This window comes from Macrobrachium nipponense, chromosome 26 (genome assembly GCF_015104395.2).
Source record: "Macrobrachium nipponense isolate FS-2020 chromosome 26, ASM1510439v2, whole genome shotgun sequence".
Classification (NCBI taxonomy): Eukaryota; Metazoa; Arthropoda; class Malacostraca; order Decapoda; family Palaemonidae; genus Macrobrachium; species Macrobrachium nipponense.
In genome coordinates, this window is record NC_087215.1 from 45,439,657 (window position 1) to 45,462,198 (window position 22,542).

The 22,542-nt window shown below is 36.8% G+C and overlaps 1 protein-coding gene across 5 annotated transcripts in view; it reads left to right on the forward strand.

Moving 5' to 3' along the window:
• Window positions 1-22,542, forward strand: part of LOC135200245 (E3 ubiquitin-protein ligase trim-21-like) — a 123,586-nt gene that overhangs the window by 53,064 nt on the left and 47,980 nt on the right. For all 5 annotated transcript variants that reach the window (XM_064228705.1, XM_064228703.1, XM_064228708.1 and 2 more), the window contains one exon: window positions 5,883-6,023. In XM_064228705.1, the coding sequence (XP_064084775.1) occupies window positions 5,883-6,023 (141 nt within the window). The remainder of the gene's footprint in view (window positions 1-5,882; window positions 6,024-22,542) is intronic.

The following is a 22,542-nucleotide window of genomic DNA, read 5'->3' on the forward strand; positions in this document are numbered from 1 at the left end:
CAATTTGGCATTCATGACAGCTTAAAACATACCTCTTTACGTCACTCTTCATTTTAGGCCAAAAGTACACCCTACTAAAACACATGAAAGTTTTATTTACTCCTAAATATCCTTGCCCATCATGTGCTAACTTCAAAACTAATTCACGAAGCTTCCTAGGAACCACTAATTGTTTGGTGATTTCCCCTTTACTACTTGACTTTGGACGAACATAACGACACAAAACTTCGTCCTTTAAACAAAAAGTTTCCTTACACACATCATCGAGATCATCATCCAGCTCACATTAAAAAATTTGGGTTAGTGTCTCATCCTCTCTCTGCAACTTGACTAGCTCATCCTTATCCAAAAGGCTAGTGCCTAATTCATCACCGTAACTAGTACTAGATACCTGTACATTTACTACATTACCCTCGACAGCTACACCTTCTGTTTGGCTATCACTGTCAACGGCAGAGTCAGGTCTCTCAGCCGCACTCACGCCAAGATCAACCTCGCCAACTCTATCACACTCGTTCAAATCCATGAACTCACTCACGTTCGAATCCACGAACTCACTCTAATTCGAATCCATGAACTCACTCACGTTCGAATCCACAAACTCACTCACGTTCGAATCCACGAACAAATTATGACCGTAGTCTATGTCTGTATCTAAACCTGACCTAGTTACTACCATTTCAGGCACCGGAATCTCACTCACAACAGGATTCACATTCTTGGATAAAACTAAGTCATTACCGACAATAATGTCAACGCCATCAACGGGAAAACTGTCAACATCTGCAAGTTTCACTTCTCCTGACACTACCTGACTTTCTAAATTCAACTTCAACAAAGGACAAAGAACACAAGTGTTCGGAAATCCACCTAACATGACTTTCTTCCATGTTGATTTCTGCCCTGTTTGGCACACACACTCTCCTAATCAGTGAAACAGCAGCTCCAGTGTCTCGAAGCAAGACCACCTCTCTCGAATCTACTCCTCCAAGAGAGGAAACTATGCCTTCTGACGGAAATTCACCAAATAATTTCCTAGTTTCTCTCATCACATCATTCCTACTTGACGAAAAGTTAACTAGAGACACTGGTTTCTTAACATCCTTCCTTTCTACTGCACAATTTCTCGCTAAATGCCCTTTCCCATTACATCGGAAACAAGTTAATTCTGAGCCACTAGATGCCACTTTACTTTTACAAACCTTAGACGTATGACCGGGTTTTCCGCATGTATAACAGGAATAGTCACTTTTACTCGCATTGCTATTACTAGGACTGAAACCTTTACTGTTTTGTACTCTACCAGACGAAGGATCATTTCGTTTTTTACTAACACTGAAATTATGAGTTTAGACTATATTCGTCAGCTAACCTAGTTGCTCCTGCAAAAGATACTTCTCGCATATCTTCTATATAAAGCAAATCTCAGGGGATACGTTATCTTTGAAGTTTTCTAACAACACTAAGTTCTTCAAGCCATCAAATTCCTCAACTTTAGCAGAAGTTAACCAATCAAAAAACAGCCTTTCTAACTTCTTACCGTATTCTACATACGTAATATTTTTGTCCTTTCTCAAACTTCTAAATTTCTTACGGTACGCCTCCGGCACTAACCTGCACACATCATGCACTAACTTCAAAACTAGCTCATGAAGCTTCCTAGGAACCACTAATTGTTCGGCGATTTCCTCTTTACTACCTTAGGACAAACATAACGACACAAAACTTCGTCTTTTAAACAAAACGTGTCCTCACACACATTATCGAGATCATCATCCAGCTCACATTAAAAAATTCGGGTTAGTGTCTCATCCTCTCTCTGAAACTTGACTAGCTCATCCTTATTCAAAACATCACAGTAACCATTACTTGATTCCACTACATCGACTACGTTATTCTCGACAGCTAAACCTTCAGCTTGGCTATCACTGTCACCACCAATAGAGTCAGGTCTCTCAGCCACACTCATGCCAAGATCAACCTCGCCACCTCTATCACACTTGTTCAAATCCAAGAACAAACTATGACCGTAGTCTATGTCTGTATCTAAACCTGACCTAGTTACTACCATTTCAGGCACTGGAATCTCGCTCACAGCAGGATTCACCTCGCAACAGGATTCACATACTTGGATAAAGCTAAATCATTACCGACGATAATGTCAATGCCATCAATGGGCAAACTGTCAACGACTGCTAGTTTCACCTCTCCTGACACTCCTGGACTTTCTAAGTTTACTTTCAACAAAGGACAAAGAACACAAGTGTTCGGAAATCCACCTAACAACTTTTTCTTCCATGTGGATTACTGCCCTGTTTGGCACACTCTCCCTCCTAATTAGGGAGACAGCAGCTCCTGTGTCCCGAAGCAAGACTATTTCTCTCGAATCTCCTCCTCCAAGAGAGGAAACTACACCTTATGACAGAAATTCTCCATAAATTTTCCTAGTTCCTCTCATCACATCATTCCTACTTGACAAAAGGTTAACTAGAGACACTGGTTTCTTAACGTCCTTCCTTTCTACTGCACAATTTCTCGCTAAATGCGCCTTCTCATTACATCAGAAACAAGTTCATTCTGAGCTACTAAATGCCCTCTTATTCTTACAAACCTTAGACGTATGACCAGGTTTTCCGCATGCATAACAGTAATAGTCACTTTTACTCACATTGCTATTACTAGAACTTTAACTTATGCTGCTTTGTACTTTACCAGACGAAGAATCATTTCGCTTCTTACTGACACTTAAATTATGAGTCAAACTATATTTGTCAGCTAACCTAGTTGCTCCTGCAAAAGATACTTCTCGCTTATCTTCTATATAAAGCTTAATCTCAAGGGATACGTTATCTTTGAAGTTTTCTAACAACACTAAGTTCTTCAAACCATCAAAATCCTCAACTTTAGCAGAAGTTAACCAATCAAAAAATAGCCTTTCTAACTTCTTACCGTATTCTACATACGTAATATTCTCATCCCTTCTCAAACTTCTAAATTTCTTACGGTACGCCTCCGGTGTATGCACTAAGAACAGTTTCTTTCACAATATCATAATCATCACATTCCTCCTTAGACTTGCAACTATACACAATAAGCGCCCTATCACACAAAACTGACTGTAAATATAGAGTCCACATTTCTTTAGGAGAACCTGCTCTTTCCATTAACTTCTCAAAACACATGAAATATTTCGTTACATCTTCCTCATCAAACTTTGGTACTAATTTCAACACTGCACTTATACCCAAACCATCAGCTTCATTTTCGTTCTCGCCTGTCTGACTGTTAAGAGTATTTTACCTTAACCGTGCGATTTCAAACTTATGCTTACGTTCTTTCTCTCTTTCTTGTTGCTGCATTATCATCATTTCTCTCTCAGCTGCTCTTTCATCTCTCTTATACTTTTCTCTTTCTTTCCTTTCAACATACTCACGGAGATCATTCCCCTCTAGACAAGAAGATTACCAGTGCAATAAACTTTCAACATACTCACGGAGAACATTCCCCTCTAGACCTAGAAGATTACCAGATGCAATAAACTCTTTCACCATCTCACTCATTCTGGTTCTTTCTATACTCTCCCTGTTTCAATTTGTTACGGTGCCGAATATACTGGCCAAGGTCGCCAACTGTTACGGACCGAGATCCGCTTAGGTTCATTATAATAATAAACAAAAAGGATTCGACACCAACAACTGAAACTCGGGCTACGAATATAGAAAGAAACTCAAACAGAACAGAAGTTTATTTACAAGCTTATTCACAAAGATAAATGCAGAATGGTTTCTCCTATTTACATAACAAAATTAAATCTGACAATATGTAGAAGGGGAAACAGTGCAGTAATGAAATACTTGCTTGCCAACTTTGCAGCTGTTGCGATCAGTGCTCAAAGCGAGGGCTTCACAAAGGGGTCAGTTGAAACTTTAGGCAGCTACTTATCTTCGTATTGCAGGAAGGATCACCTTAGACTTGAAACTCGAATGGCGAGTTACTCCTCAAAACCACTTGCAGGACGTTTCTTCTCTGAAAGGGTTACTGGACGTCGGGATCTCTCTCTCTCCCCGACTGTGAACTGTGGACTTTACTTGTTTCCGTTCACACACACTCTCGTATGTCCTCCTATCTTACCTTCTTCTTTTTATCTCTGATCTCTTCTGCTTCCTCAGTGTCGTATATATATATATATATACTATATATATATATATATATATATATATATATATATATATATATATATATATAGATATCATATAATATATATATATATATATATATATCTATATATATATATATATATATATATATATATATATCTGCTTACCACAGTAAGTTTGTCCAATAAAGGACACAGAAGTATCCATGGCTTGCTACCTGATTATGCCATATAAGTTTCATGTTCCAGTTCATAAATAAAAACAATGGAACCACGAAAAAAACCTTGTGTTCAGGTGATGTAAGGGAAGGAAGATCGAGAGTTGAGTGACTCGCCAGCCTCGGAGTCGGAGAGTCAGACTACCAGGGTCACAACGAACAGGCCTTAACTCTTGGTGCTCTTGGTTTGTTGCGCTGAGTGACTCAGTGAGACTATAGAGAGAGAGAAAGGACAGGAGAAGGAAGAACAAAGGGCTCTGCTCCCCATTGACTTATCTGCTGTGCTGGAATGATTATTTGCCCATTTTTTTTCACTTACACTCGATCTGCCCAAATCACTTCTATTTTTGTTAGGGTAAAATACCTATCTAGTGACAGTTGCTTTTTTGCTACAGTAAAAGTAACTCAGCTCTGTAATAAACACTGGTGCCGCTTTCAGCTTCTGCTGCCTTCGATTGTTTGTTTAAACGGCTACCTTGTGAAAAGTTATTTTATCTCTTTCCTTTTCTTGCATTCTTGACCTATTACTTATTTGCTTGCAAAATCCTCATGTTTGTTTTAAGTCGGCCATTTGCCAACAGTAAGTTGATGTATTGTTGCGTAATTGTGAATTCTTAGCAATTGTGGTACCTCGGGCCCTGTGTTGGTGGCTGACATGGTATTGGGGGAGGGAATGTAGGAAGTATTTCTTCCATTAGGTCGTTAAGTCCTAGGAGAACCTGGGTGTACTTGCTACTTGGGTACCCTCCAGTTTATTTTTTAACTGATGGATGTGGGTGTGTTTTTTTTTTCTATTTGGTGTAGGTAATGTTGGTACTTCGCCCAGGGAAGGGGCAGAATTTTTATGCTTTATTAGTGGTTGGAAATGTTCTTAGCTTAAAGCACCCATTTATGTAGCTGACAACCCCAGCTATACCGCCATGCCTCTATGAAGTAAGATAAGCACCAGTCAGAGGCAGTATCTTCTTGCAGCACCTCTCTTACAAGGTGAGGAAACAACAAGCATTATAGCAATGTTGGCAAATTTTTATTCTCAAAATCATTACATGTTTTAATGTGGGATTCAGCTATGTAATTACTTGGTGAGTAACTTACATATATAAAAAATGACATTTTTGAGATGAAATATGCTTTTATATATACTTATCAAGTAATTACAGAATGGGAGCCCACCCGCCTCCCGTAGCATGGACAATAGGTAAGCATAAACAAATTGAAAGGCTTTGCCTAGGTGTTCCTCTCTTTCCCAAAAGTTGATGGGGCTACTATTTACCTACACCAAAACAAAAGAATTGCTACTGCGATTTTCACATTTTAACTGCCATGCTAGTTAAGAAACTATAGCTATATATGTAATTACTTGGTAAGTGTATATAAAACCTCATTTTTTAAAAATAAAAAATGTCATATTTTGCCTGTTGCAGTTGATTTTTGTATCGTTTGATAAAGAACTGTCAGAAAGTTTTGTTTATGTTGGGAAATAAACAAATACAATTAACTTTTTGCAGGCAGTGGAAAAACTGAAGCGTGATCTTGTATCCATAGAAGAAATTCTGAATTCAAGAGCCCTAGAAGAAAATGAAGAAATCAATCTCTCTCCTGGTATGGTTGCAATGGCTGGTGAAGAGGATGTTCCTGAAATATTAACAGTAAGTTTGGTTTTCTTCTTACATTTAAATTGATATTGCAAAGAAGTATGACCAGACTTCTCTCAGGGTATGCTGGATAATTTCCTCATGTAAAGTTGTCATGTATCTAACCTGCTATGGATTTTTTTGGAACTTGTTCAAGTAGGAAACTTTGAAGTTCTAGCTATTATCAAGTCCTAGGTCTGTGAGTCAATAGGCACTTCTGACTACGTATTGTGTCATTGAGATGGATGTATCTGTCAGTCAGTATGTACCTAAAAATGATCTGGATGAAATCTAGACCCAATTGGGATCCTATTATTGAAAGTTATCAGCCACTTAATATTTCAGATGGTGTATCAGATCCAGATCCCAAGAAGTTAAATGAAATGCTATTGGCTATTTGTTCCTGCACAAATACAAACCTTTGGTTTTTACATAGGATTTAGCTTGCGAACATGAACTGGAATTCATATAACTTTCAGACAAGGTCATTAACCATCAACGGGTAAGGGGAAGCCCACCCACCTGTCAGATGAGCTCTCTACATCCCTTTGCGATTCACAATTTCTTGCTACATATCCTACTTTCTACATTTAAAACACCTGACTGTCTCCACCTCTTTAATTCCCTCACTTGACTTACCTTGCCACATAAAGCGGGGTTTTAATACCTTACTACTTTTGTCTATCTGATTGATGCCCTTCTCTTCCACACCTTTAACATTTAACATCTGTCACTACTCTTTTCTTATGGTCAGCAACATTTCCTTTGCCTCTTCCTACTCCCACTTACACTTTGCCCAAAACTCTCACTAGGTAATTACTTATATCCTGCCTTGTCCTACTATGGTTTTTCCTATTACTTCTAGCATTCCTATAACGCACCTTACTTCTAACATTCCTAAAATCCATGTTTCTTACCATCCTGCTGCTCTTCCTACATTGCGCATTACTTCCCCATAAATACATCATCCCTATAATCCATATTAATTCCATAATTAGTCTTTCCTCCTATGAAATCAGCCCTAGCTTCTAAAGAATAGCCTACCACTGCATTTTGGCATGACCCACAATCAGTCCTATCCGGCAATCCATGTGTTAACGGGATATTAATCTCGTTATTTATTTGGTAAACGTGGAACCCCGAGCGTCAGGCAAACTGACACACAATCTCTCTCTCTCTCTCTCTCTCTCTCTCTCCAAGCGACCAACGGCTCGCGACCTCTCTCTCTCTCTCTCTCTCTCTCTCTCTCTCTCTCTCTCTCTCTCTCTCTCTCTCTCAACTTCTTTCTCTCTCTCTCTCCACCTCTTTCTCTCCATTGTGTCAGGTAATCAAAATGAGAGTCAAGTTATATAAAAAATAACTATTTATTTAACAATGGAAAGATAATAATCCAAGTCTTACTGACTAACTTAACTCAGTTAACCACCCAACATTAAAATGTCTAAAACAGTAATTTGTCACACCAATTGTCTCTCCCATATGGGACCCTCTGTCCCCCTAGGACTCTTGGTCCCCCCTTGCCAGTCAATTCCCTCGCCAGAACCGTCTGTTTCAAAGACACGAGAAACACACTCGTTAGCACACATAAGTTTAAAGACAAAGTTAAAGATTAAACATTCTTACAATGTGCAACAAGCCATCCCCTTTGGCTAAAGTAAAGGTAACTTACCCATTGCAGCCGAAATATCTCATTCACTGTTCAAAAAACACTTTGGCATCCGCCATCGTGGCTTTGCCTTCCTCCCTCGGATCTTTGTGCAAGTCTTCCCATAGACTTGGCTAAAGATACCATTAAGAATAGAAGAGGCGCACACGCACATATGAATGCACACTTTGTTAATGCCTCATATTACTGGCTGCAACCAGTTTCCCAAAGGCACTTTGAACAAGAGCCCATGAACTGACGAACATTGACTCGCCTAACTATGCAGTTTTCATATCACGCCACCCAGAAATCATTTATCAGCTTTTCTCGGGTCGTTGCTTCGGCTCTGTTCTCCGCATTCCAAAAAGGTCACAACGAACATATTGGCAATATATCATTAATTATAATCCCTAGGACCCACAGAAGCTCGGCCACGCACAATTGCTAGCTCCCGCCTAGCAAATGGTCAAACAAAACAGCTTATATAATATAAAAACATTGGCCGGCTTAAAATAAAATATAAGTAATAACTGCACGTCTCTGGCAGCACAGAGTAAAGTCTATCACGCTTCATCTCAAATAACACTAGAATTTTCTCTCATTTTGGATTCTTGAATATCCCTCTTTGTCTGCAACTTCCAGAACAGACTGAAACATGCTGTAGGAAGACGGAATGCCTCCATCTCTGTAGAAGGCTTCTAACGGCTTCTGTAGACGAAAAATTCTCGTAATCACCCTGGATAAACGACAGCAACACTCTGCACGGCTGGTGGACGTCTTGCTAGCATCGGGGAACGACTTTTTGGTGTGTTAGTATGTCAGTCAAGTCATCGGTCAATCAAAAAATAATTAACCCCAGACATACTACTTCAATCAAACAATGACCTCAAAAATGTCAAATACTAACTGAACGTCTCCCAATTAACTCCATTTAATATGACCACTAAATCATAAGTCATTATCATAACTCGCAAAGGAAAAAAAAATATCAAGTTCTCTAACTTAATTCTCCAAACTCATACATCAGCACACACCATCCAAAACTCACAGCAACTCCACGGACTTCTGCACTCACATTTCAAACTCGAATGTTCTCACAAGCAAAAAATAAAGAAAAAAGGCAGTGAGCCCAAGGAAACAAAAAATCACGTAACAAGCCCAGACCCAAAAATGTTCTCTCGAGCTCTGATAATACAACAACTCACAAAATCAGCAAAAATCTCCAGTGTTTAATAGCAAAAACCCTTTACTGCTCATATAATTAATTACAATGAGACTTAATGTCAAACTCCCATTTATATAAATCTCAACCCCGATAAATTACATCTCCCGATAAATTACATCTCCCGAAAAAGAAATGCTATTTAAGCTCAATCCCCCATTCCATCTCTCGTAGGAAAAGGAAGAAAAAAAATAAAAAAAAAGATAATCACAAGTAAACTTCCCAATCACAAAAAACATAATATATGCATAATATGCATAACCCCGCATTTTTCCCCAAGAAATGCCCCACGCATAGCTACAGAATTTCTCAACATCGCAACTTTTATCGACCGACACTGCCAGAAAGCAAACTCTCACACATGCGCTTTCGTGAAATGCTATTGTCAACATTTCCAGATATTGCAAAACTCTGAGCAATCACCACTAGAGGAAAAGGAACCAGCACAGTGCTTGTCAGCAGAAAATCCACCTGCGGACGTGTGCTCAAACTGCGGCACAAAAAAATGTCTAGTCAGACACACAAGTTCGGAAACTCAAGAAAACAGTCTAACTGAAATCACGTAAGCACATTCCAGTAAATTAACTCCAGGATATGACTAATGTGTTCAAAATTTGTCTTAAAGACGTAACTCTCATGACACTGCCCAATTATGTAAAACATTATCACCTATCCTGGATAAAAAAAGCTACGATAAACTCGTAATGCAGCAATTATATGCCTCCAAAAATAATATCTCCATAGGACCACAATGCAGTAATGCCACTCGCCTCCAAATAGTCACGAAACCAAAAAGAAAGAACCACAGAAATCTTCTCTTGGCTCGAAAAAACTCCATAACCACAAAAAAGGGTCACCCACCAAAGATTAATTCCACCTCCATATATTTCACCATATTAATAATAACACCACTCCGGTTATAAAAATATTTCCTCCATTTGGTTAATAACCACCCCCCCACACCATAATCACTCTTATTTCTCCACTAACCACGTGTTAATAAAAAACCACCACTCCAGGAATAACAAAATGTTCACCTCTGTTTCAGCAAATAAAAAATACTTACCTCTATTTCCCCAATAACTCCATGTGGAATAAAACAAGGCTCCAAAAAAATATATCTCCAAGCGGGAATATCAAAAATGAAATCCCATCTCCAAAAAAATGTGCACTCAAAGCCTCCAGCTCACACACTCACAAATATTGCCCCATTTATTTCCAAAAATGTGTCTCTATTTGCAACAAAGATGGCTGCAAAATAATTGAACTAAACATAGCTCTCACCACCATTGGCAAATATCAAATGGCCAAAATATATCTCCAATATATTATATCTCAAATTAGAAATCCAAAATAATATACCTCCAATTATATCTCCAAAATAATATATCTCCAATTCTCCAGGGAATAACTCAATGTTATAGTAAAAAAACTATAAAACTCTCTCCGTTTAGCATAACTGCTGAAAAAGGGCAAAAACTCGGCAAATAAAATTGTCTAGGAAATTCTAGAAAAAATCACCAATGTGCCACAACTCATTATAACAAAACTCCAAATTCACAGTGTCTAAGCAAAGACTTCTCCATATGCACTACGACATAGGCCATTAGAAACTTAGCCAAGTTTCCTATCTCTGGCAAAGTTGTCACAAATACAACAAAGGTATTGTGCAAGAAAACTCACAATTTCTGGAACATAAATATCCAGAAAAAAAATGTAGTGCCATTACGTATGCATTCAAAAAAAAAAATGCAAAAATTCTCCCATAAATCTCACTGCAGCATCAAATAACTGAAAACACAAACACGTTCACATTCCCGAATAATGACTCTAAGTCACGAACTGAGACATTAAAAAAAATATTCACACAAACTGGAGAGAAAAAATAAATTCAAATTCACCCATGATAAAAAAAACTTGTGTCAGCGATGGCTAACTTCCAAAAAAGGCAATAGAAAAATCAACGGCATTGTGAATTATCCCCCGTAACTCATGTATGTTAAGCAATTATCTGCTGAACTCATAAAAACAAGAAAAAAAAATAGTGTTGTTAGTTCCTCCCAAATTCAAAAAAGATTTCACCACCCTTGATAGCATTACAGCACCCACGTATTAGTACATAAAAAAAATCAGTATCAGAAATATCACTATTAGCAGAATCACCAAAATTGCTATCATCAAAATCACTAGTATTAGTATAAAAAAAACATCACCAATGTTAATGCTTGTCCATTCACCAAAAGTTCAGCACAAAATTCACCAAGATTCAGCAAGACTCGTCAAGATTCAGCAAAACTCATCACTCACGAATGACTGAAACATTCTCCAAAGTTACAAAAACTCAACAAATAATTAACTACAAAACTCTCCCATAACTCATTGTAATAATTCTCCATGACATAATCATAAAATAATCTCCCATGAAATATCTCAAATCTCTCGTAAAACAAGTCCCCCGTAATGATAATTCTACTTAAGTAACCCTCCCAGAAAATATCTCATACAATAATAACAATTAATAATAATAATAATAATTCTCAATAGTAATAAATCCCCATGCAAAGATCTCAAGTAGGGGTGCAATTCTCCTAGCATGCACTTAGTATTGCCAAACCCCATGATATCAATCAACACCAATCAACAATCATCATCGGTCATCACTCACCATCACTTTGCATCACTTTTAAAGCAATCTCTCCAACACAACAACAAAAATAACAATCTCTGTGTCCCCATTATATTTGTAACTTCCAAAGCATAAGGAAAACATACATCACATCCCATGCATTTCAATTCTCTTTTCTCTTCCTTCAAGAGAAAGAAAATCTCTTTTCACTTCCTTTTCTCTTCATCCAAGAGAAAGAAAATCTCTTTTCTAAAAAAAAACCCTACGGGCATTTCACGTCATTAACTAAATCAATCAGCTGATGTCTTGGCATTGGAAAATCATTTTCAAGGGCAAATTCGTCTCTCAACACCGACAAAAAAAAAAAGAAAAAAAAAGGAAGGAGTTCACCCTCACTGAGAAAAAAAAGTTTCACCCTCCACCGGGCATTGACACTCCCCCCTGAACAGTGTCTGAGGACCCCCTAGGTATACCAATAGTAGTAGCAGTACCCTCCCATGCAACGCCTCTTAGGCAGGCCATCAGTCGCCTTCCCCTTGCAACGCGCCTCTGCGCTGGTTAGCAGAAATTTGCTGAGCCCGTAAAAATGAGTGGCTGCTCTTTGTCTCCAAGCCAAATATGCAATACAAGCACAGTTCGCATGCATGAAAAACACTTTATACACCCTTATATGTTAAACAAAGACGAATGCGTCTATTCTAAACACGCGCCAATAAAGAAAACACGTCACTTTCTGCTACTATGGGGGAAAAAAAAATTTGACCTCTTAAACCAGTCCCATAACACTGAGCGATTCAAAAACCCTCCCCTAGATCCTAAAATGATCTTTAACACTCACCACTTCATAATGAGATAAAAAAACTCGGAATTTGCGCAGGACACACTAATAACACACGCGGATCGTCTCGGGGATCACACTCACAAACATCTCAGTACTAACTGCCTGTTCCCCGCTCCTTGAGGCATCTCGCTCTGGGCAAAATGCTGGCCATAATAAAAATCCTTCCCCTCCCCTTTGCACAGTTAACGGACAGATATTTCTCATTTTCTCTCACTTAGTAACTGAAATCTAACAATTTAATAACTTTCCACAATCCCACAAAGGCTTTGTCGTTCGAAAACTATTGCTAAGCCAACAAAACTGTGACATGATCATAACCCCTCTATGTTTAACTGGTCACCTGTCTCTTCATTAGCGTACCCAGGCATAAAAAAAAACTTTTATACCGCTCGCCACCACCTGTTAACGGGATATTAATCTCGTTATTTATTTGGTAAACGTGGAACCCCGAGCGTCAGGCAAACTGACACAATCTCTCTCTCTCTCTCTCTCCAAGCGACCAACGGCTCGCGACCTCTCTCTCTCTCTCTCTCTCTCTCTCTCTCTCGTCTCTCCGCAATCTCTCTCTCTCTCTCTCTCTCTCTCTCCACCTCTTTCTCTTCTCTCTCTCTCTCTCTCTCATCTCTCTCTCCATTCTGTCAGGTAATCAAAATGAGAGTCAAGTTATATAAAAAATAACTATTTATTTAACAATGGAAAGATAATAATCCAAGTCTTACTGACTAACTTAACTCAGTTAACCCCCCAACATTAAAATGTCTAAAACAGTAATTTGTCACACCAATTGTCTCTCCCATATGGGACCCTCTGTCCCCCTAGGACTCTTGGTCCCCCCTTGCCAGTCAATTCCCTCGCCAGAACCGTCTGTTTCAAAGACACGAGAAACACACTCGTTAGCACACATAAGTTTAAAGACAAAGTTAAAGATTAAACATTCTTACAATGTGCAACAAGCCATCCCCTTTGGCTAAAGTAAAGGTAACTTACCCATTGCAGCCGGAATATCTCACTCACTGTTCAAAAAACACTTTGGCATCCGCCATCGTGGCTTTGCCTTCCTCCCTCGGATCTTTGTGCAAGTCTTCCCATAGACTTGGCTAAAGATACCATTAAGAATAGAAGAGGAGCACACGCACATATGAATGTACACTTTGTTAACGCCTCATATTACTGGCTACAACCAGTTTCCCAAAGGCACTTTGAACAAGAGCCCATGAACTGACGAACATTGACTCGCCTAACTATGCAGTTTTCATATCACGCCACCCAGAAATCATTTATCAGCTTTTCTCGGGTCATTGCTTCGGCTCTGTTCTCCGCATTCCAAAAAGGTCACAACGAACATATTGGCAATATATCATTAATTATAATCCCTAGGACCCACACATGCACTATTCCCACATATGCTTGCTTCTCATTCCTACTGTCTTCTAACTTACAATTATCCACTAACCCTTAACTCATCATTCCACTCCAATTGTTCATTCTTCCACTTCATCTTTTTCTTTCACTACATTTATAAGCTCTGCTACACTATCGGGAATGGTAGCCAGAAACTTCTTCATCAGCATCTTATTGTCATTGATATCTTCAACCCCATGCCTTTTTCTGACTAAATTTTCAATTCTAATTAAGTAACATATCCAGTAGTTACATAGCTATTAATTTCACTTATTCGCAGCAGTTTAGATTCAAATTTCGCAGCAGTGACCCCGATAGTGTATGTGACACCAGTCTCATCCCCCCCTAGCAAGAGGTTAGGAATGACACGGCAGACTAGCTCATTCTGTTTCTGCTAGGTGTGGCAATAACATCTAGTGTTGGCAACAGTTGTTAATTTTTCTCCAGTAATTTACTTGACTTCGGTAACCAAACCAAAAGTTAAATAACTTCAGCCAGAAACTTCAGGATGATTTTTTTTCCTTATTTTTAAATTTTCTTATTATTTTTTTTTTTTACTTTAGTAGTGCGTCAATAGTTTGCATCATAGATATAGAGAGGAGAGATTGGACAGTGTATAGTAGCCAGACCAGTTTGTGGCGTGCACTGCCTGGCGCCATCGCTATGCTATGATTCTTATGTAAACAATGGCACAACCCATACAATCTTATGGGAAACTCTGTACACTTTAAAATGTGCTTTCTCGGCTGTCCGTCAAGACTGTCAAATGATTTATACACCACTTAATATTTACAATATGTACTTTATGCAGATATAAAAATATTTAATTTTGCTGGTATATTTCTTCTACAGTCAAGCCATAAAGTTTTGTAAGTATGGCAACTACATTATGGTTATTTTCTCAGCAGTCTATAAAGATTGGTCAATTATCTTTGTAGAATTTACCAAGAACAATGTGTATATGTAGAAATAAAAATTTTAGTTCTGTCTGCTGTAGTTTGTGTGCACTTGAGCAATATAGTTGACCAATTTGTCTATGTTATGTGCCTTTCTTTCCACCATAAATTTACAGTACTATTTTACTCTCTAGAGGCAGAACTAATTATTATCGTTCTTGTTCATGGGTCAAACTGACACAATAAAATTTGACAACAGTAGGGTAAGATAATTATCATCTCCAACGCTGTCATCCCATATAAGCTTCACCCATAGGCATAATATATATATTATTAATAATAGCCTAGATTCAATAGCCTGATACCGCACAGCCAATATTCACTAGTCTGCACTGTTGGTTGAGATGAGAAGGGAAGCAAGCTTATCTTAGGTAAGGTCACAATCGGTTTTCCAGTTTGAATCTGATTATGGATCCCGGATTTCAGGACAATTAGCAAATAATCCAGGGATTTTCCGGGAAATACAATTATTTTTTAGATGTATTTTCATTTTTAACTATTCAAAATACTAAGGGCCATATTTTTAAACTAACATCTTTGACGAATAAACTTTTCGCGACTCAAATGGTATTGTGCCACGAAGCAGCTCTTCGTGATGAAGATGAAGATGGAGAGAGGGTGAAAATGTTTGGAAACAAAGAGGTAGCCTTCATCACTGTAATGTATGTGGTATGTAGTTGCATGAAGAGAGGGAGACTCAAATTAGGCGTCCAACTTTCAAGATTTATTCTACTCTTCTGGCTTACAAACATACACATGGTACACAGTAGAGCAATACAAAAGTATTATTTCTCAGTAACGGGAACAGCAACATTTCAATACATCACACCCCTCCATGCCTTAAGAAAGATCTTACAAACAGTTCAGCAAAAGTATAAAAAGATACAATACTCAATCTCTGGCAAACATAAATAAGTATGTACTTGTAAAAATATGTGCAATTCACAAATCATGGCGTTGGACAGGTGTATGTATACAACTTGAACGTCTCAGTACAGGTGTGTTCACGGGGCTAACTCTGTTAGTTACTTCACTAATATTTTCAGAATCTTGCACATTAGTTCCACTATTTTCATTCAGTTGAAAATTGGATTCAGTTTAGGTAAGGATTGAGATCGTCCAAGACCTTCATTAGCATCGTTAAAATTAACATTACCTTCAATTTCACAAGAGGGTTCACTTGTTAAAACATTTGATCAAAATGTCTATGTACAACATCTCCATCACTACTAACAACTTTACATGAAAGGGGACCAGTACACTCTTCCACAACCCCTGGAATGTTAGGTGGTCCTGCCCTCGAATAATTCCTAAAATATACACCATCACCCTCTTCAAATTTCTCTGCAACTCTTTCCTTAATACCTTTGCTTTGTAATTTCTAGCTTGGGCTTCCTGCATTTTTACAACATGATCATTTAAATCAGGTCTCAGTAAATCAAATTTTCATTGTAAGTTCACACGGAGGAATACCAGATGTGATGTGAGGCATGATACGATAATCAAACAAAAATCTATCCAAATTTTCATCCTTACTTCCTTCACATTTTTTCAAAGCAGTTTTAAAGATTTTAAAAAAATTTTCAGCTAACCCATTAGTAGAAGGATGATACAGAACACTAGTAATGTGACGAATTCCATTCTTAGCTACAAAACTCTGAAATTCTTCACTAACAAAAGCTGTGGCACTGTCCCTCACTATTACATCTGGTAATTCTTGTATACAAAATATATTTCTTAATTTAGAGACTGTAACTTTAGAAGTACAACCTTGAGTGGGTACAACTTCAAGCCATTTAGCATTTGCATCAATTACAACTAAAAACATATGTCCTTCTAAAGGTCCAGCATATCTATATGTATACGAGACCATGGTCTACTAGGGAACCAAGAATGCAATGGCTGTTTATCAATAGCACATGACGATTCTGCTGACACATTTTACATGAATTTACTTTCCTCTCTAAATCTTTATCAATATGAGGCCACTATCGAGCTAAGTTTTTCATTTTCACAATACCTGGTTGAGTGTCATGAAGCTCATCAGTAACCTTATCTCGTCCCTGTGGCGGTACAACAATTCTATTTCCCCATAAAATACAACCTTGCAACACTGTAAGTTTATTTTTTCTACTAACATATGATTTATAATCTTCAATTAATTCAAAATTATCATCCCAACCATTCAGAATGCATGACATTACCTAAGATAGAACAGGATCTCCATCAGTCCATCTGCGTATATCAGAGGAATTAACATTAGTAGTATCAACATATTCACGCAGCAAAACCTCTTCTACACTCGGAGGTTCAAATTCATTAATCTGCATAGGAAATCTGGACAGACAATCTGCATTTAGAATTTTACAACCTGGTTTATGCTTCGTTTTATAGTCATAACCAGAAAGAACTAATGACCTAAAGATCCTACCAGAGGCTATATGCGGTACTGCCTTACCTTCTCCCAACAAACCTAATAAGGGTTTATGGTCAGTCCTTATTTCAAACTTCCTGTCATACAAGTATTTATGAAATTTATTAACTACCCAAATTACACTTAAACTTTTTCAGTCTGACTATAATTCTTTTCTGAACTAGTTGATGTTCTGGAAGCATATGAACACTGGTTTTAATGAACCATCTTCACTCTCTTGCTCCAAGACCAAATGAACTAGTATCGCAAATCAAGAATAAGGACCTATCAAGATTGTAATGTACAAGTAAAGTATTAGATGTAAGCAATTCCTTAGCCTCTCAAATGAATAATTTTCTTTTCTCCCCAAGACCAGTCTGACTTACCCCTTTCTTAAGCATACAGTGGTGCCATTACATTAGAAATGTAGGGTAAAACTCTATGGTAGTACTTAACCATCCCATTAAAAGTACCCAATTCTTGCTTATTCATGGGCACAGAAAACTGATCAATAGCCTTAACCTTTCCATCAGAAGCATGTACTCCTTCAGCATCTAATTTATGACCTAAATATTGAACTTCTTTACTCATGAATGAACATTTATCCTTCTTTAACTTTAAACCCCTAGAACAAATTTTATGCAAAACATTCAAGTGTTTTCAAATGGTCTTCTTCAGTAGGACACTCAACACTGGGTATACCTTTAACAACATTTCCCATTACTATTTGGAAAATACCAACAGCACTATTCAGTCCATATTATAATCTTTTAAAGGCAAATAATCCCGTATGGGTATTAACCCTTAAACGCCGAAGCGGTAAAAATCAAAACCTCCCCTGAATGCCGGGGCCGGTTTGGAGTGAGCGCGGAAGCGGAAAAAATAATTTTTTCAAAAACTCACAGTGCGCTTAGTTTTGAAGATTAAGAGTTCATTTTTGGCTCCTTTTTTGTCATTGCCCGAAGTTTAGTATGCAACCATCAGAAATGATAAAAATTATCATTATCATATATAAATAATGCGATATATGATAGCGCAAAAACGAAATTTCATATATAATTGTATTCAAATCGCGCTGTGCGCAAAACGGTTAAAGGTAACAAGTTACTTTTTTTTCGTTGTAATGTAAACTAAATTGCGATCTTTTTGGTATATAACACATTGTAAAACGATAAAAGCAACACAGAGAAAATATTATCACAAAATGATGCATGAATTCATAACGTGCGGACATAAAAAAATATATATTTTTTAAATTCACCATAAATCTAAATATTGTTATAGAAACTTCAAATCTATTTCAAGATGAAGTTAAATGATGGAATATTACGATACTGTAAGAGTTTTAGCTTACAATTGCAGTTTTCGACCATTTCCGACGAGATAAAAATGACCAAATGTCGAAATTTTTTTATACATTTTTTTTATATGCAATTATTTCGGAAATTAGAAAAGCTACAACCTTCAAACATTTTTCCTTTTATTCCACATGAAATTGCTCACATTTTCATATATAAAACTCTATGAAATGCCTAATATGAAACGGAGCAAATTTTCCGAGAATGCGATGTACGCAATTCGGAGATTTATGGCGGAGAGTCCGCGCGCGGAGGGAAGGAAAGTTTTTTTTATAAATTCACCATAAATCGAAATATTGTGCTAGAGACTTCCAATTTGTTGCAAAATGAAGGTAAATGATTGAATATTACTAAAATATAAGAGTTTTAGCTTACAATTGCGCTTTTAGACAATTTCGGTAGAGTCAAAGTTTACCGAACGTGGTTTTTTTTCTATTTATCGTGATTTATATGCAAATATTTCGAAAATGAGAAAAGCTACAACCTTCAATTATTTTTTGTTGTATTCTACATGAAATTGCACACATTTTCATATATAAAACTTTATGTAACGGCTTATTTAAAATGGTGCAAACATTACCACAATCGCACGTATGATTTTTTCGGAAGTGTTACCGCGTGGACGTAAGGAAAATGTTATTTTTTTCATAAATTCACCATAAATCGAAATATTGTGCTAGAGACTTCCAATTTGTTACAAAATTAAGGTAAATGATTGAATATTACTAAAATATAAGAGTTTTAGCTTACAATTGCGTTTTTCGACCATTTCGGTAGTCAAAGTTGACCGAAGGTTGAAAATTTGTCACTTATCAATTTTTATATGAAAATATTTCAAAACTGATAAAAGCTACAACCATGGGTTGTTTTTAGTTGTATTGTGCATGAAACTGCGCACATTTCCATATATAAAACTTAATGTAACGGCTAATTTTAAAATGGTGCAAACATTACCACAATCGTATGTATGATTTTTTTCGGAAGAGTTACCGCGCGGACGTAAGGAAAAAGTTTTTTCACAAATTCACCATAAATCGAAATATTGTGCTAGAGACTTCCAATTTGTTGTAAAATTAAGGTAAATAGTTGAATATTACTAAAAAATATAAGCGCTTTTAGCTTACAAATTTGCGTTTTTTCGACCATTTCGGTTATGAGTTCAAAGTTGACCAAAGGTTGAAATTTTGGCACTTATCGTTATTTTTTATATGGAAATATTTCAAAACTGATAAAAGCTACAATCATGAGTATTTTTTTGTTGTATTCTAAATGAAATTGCGCACATTTTCATATATAATACTTCATGTAACGGATAATTTAAAATGGTGCAAAAATTATGTCAAAGTGACGAAATAATTTTTGAGATGTGTCACTGATACTTTTTAGTGCGATAAGAAAGAAATTCGCGCTTGCGCGCCTGCGTAACGATTGTAAACAAAACAACGCCTTGATCCGTGAACTCCCAGCATCCCCCAAGGCGCGTGATTCAAAAGTTTTCGGCTGGTAGCCTATAAGTTATTTTTCCGCGAATTTTTAAAAAAACTTTTTTGAGTAGACGTATGGTACGTCCATTCGGCATACGGGAGACATTTTGACTCGACGTTTAATACGTCCATTCGGCGTTTATGGGTTAATAACCATATACTTTTGGGACTCAACACTTAATTTGAATTGATGATATGCATGACTTAAGCCAAGTTTACTAAAGGATTTACCTCTAGCTAAAGTAGCAAAAATATCCTCAGAAATAGGTTATGGGTGAGAATCAATACTGCAAACAGGATTTAATGTTTCCTTAAAATCAGCACAAATTCTAACATTTTTACCATCTGACTTGACAATATTTAGGACTTGCCCATTCTGAAAAATCAACAGGTTTAATTACACCAGTGTCTTGCAATCTTTGCCGTTCTTTCTCCACCATGATATGGAACACTTCTAGCATGTTTATACACTGGCATAGCATCAGATTTTACCTTTAAGGATACTTCAAAATCCTTTAAACATCCTAACCCAGTTTCAAATACACTCTCAAATTTATTAAAATATTTACAATCTCATCAGACCCATTATCAATGGAATGTACTGTCGGCCAAAAAACTGGTGGCAGAGTTTCATAATTTTGTGTTCACCTGCCTGACGCACGATTCATGCCTTATTTATCTATTTTTCTTTTCAAAGATGGAAGAAATCATGTGTAATGACGTTAAAAACAGTCCCTGATATCTTTAGAACATTATGTTATGTTATTGTGTAAAACTATTTTCCATATAGCAAAATTGACGTGAACGAAACAAAGTGATAAAAAACATCATATCACAACCATATATATACATTACCAAATAGATAGGAGACACCTATCACTAGTAGTATTGCATAAACATAGTCCTTAAATTATCATTTCAATATTAAGTTGAACTATTCCATTTGTTAAATTTTACAGAAAACACTGGAATCTCACAAAATGCTATCAAATTAAAAAAAAAAAAAAAAAAAAACGATATGCTAACAGTGTGAACCAGGTGACCTCACTCTATTGCTTTTGATGTGCACGGGAATCTAATGTCAATGTGTCATTTATCGGTCTAAGAAACATCCCTCGATGAGCGAGAGAATTATTGCACTGCATTCGGTGCTAGTTCCTGTTGGAGAGATATCAAGAAAGCTTAATAAACCGGAGAGAATCATACATAGATGAATCAAACTGTTTAAAGAACGGCAAAATTTAGAACATGGGCCTAGAGGTGGAACACCTCGAAGCGCCACAAGAGAGCAAGACAATACAGTAGTGTAAATGTTGCAGAGCAACATTCATTTGTGAACTTTAAATTCTAGTGCCTCGTCACGACATTGCTGAACCAGGAATCATAACTAGCTCTACGCTTATGACTGGTGTCTGATGAATACTTTAAATGGAGAGGAAGAGATTTTAAAATCTCCACTTGAAATCTTTGATAGTTGTCTAATGAATGAGTCTAATGAATAAGCAAACTTATCGTTGATGGATGAGAGATTCAGTTAGACTTACTCTTTTTGTTTTGTTTTTTATCGGTGGCCAGTGAATACAACGGATAGAGAGGGAAACAGTTTCAATGATGTAGACATTTTTTTTCTTCAAAACCTAAAGAATACATGTTATTGGGAGATACTTTATTAACATCGACCTAATCCTTCCATCACTCCTATCGGACACCTTAAAATGCATGTTTATAAAATATTTTCTGTTCAAAGAAATTTTATCTTTCATTCCACAAAATATGTGCATACACTCGTGTTACACCCTGTAGCCGTCGGAGAGCAAGCCTTGATTAAATTAGTAGGGTTTTCTGAAAAAAAAAAAAAAACATGAAATAGACTTAAACGAGATCGCCACCTTTCATATTTCTTATCCTTCCAGCTACTTATAATATGCTTATGGTAGTAGTATACATGTGAAACTAATTAGAATTAATTTCTACTTAGAAGAAATGAATAGTAGCTACAGAAAGATCAACCTAAGAAAGCTTTAATGAAAGTAAGCCTTTCTTAATGTATTCGTCAGTTTTCCAACGTGTCCAAATGAAACAGGATGATATGCAAGGAATTCGATAAAAAATAAGACTGAATTATATTCGTTTGATTTTTTTATGATTGCTTTTTGACTTTGAATAGCTAGGTCTGAGTTAATTATGTTAAGCAATAATGAAAAGGATAAGAAGAAAGGCGAACATGGCTAATAAAACAAGAATAACGGGAATAATCAAATAAAGCAGATTAACCCTTAAACGCTGAGCCGGTATTTCCGAAGGTGTCTCCCGTATGCCGGTGGCGTTCCCGAGTGAGCACCGAAGTGGAAAAAAAGTTTTTTTAAAAATCACAGCAAGCTTAATTTTTAAGATTAAGAGTTCATTTTTGGCTCCTTTTTTGTCATTGCCTGAAGTTTAGTATGCAACCATCAGAAATGAAAAAAAATATCATTATCATATATAAATACATTGGAATATATGACAGCGCGAAAAACAAATTACATATATAATTGTATACAAATCGCACTGTGAGCAAAACGGTTAAAGATAATGAGTTCATTATTTAT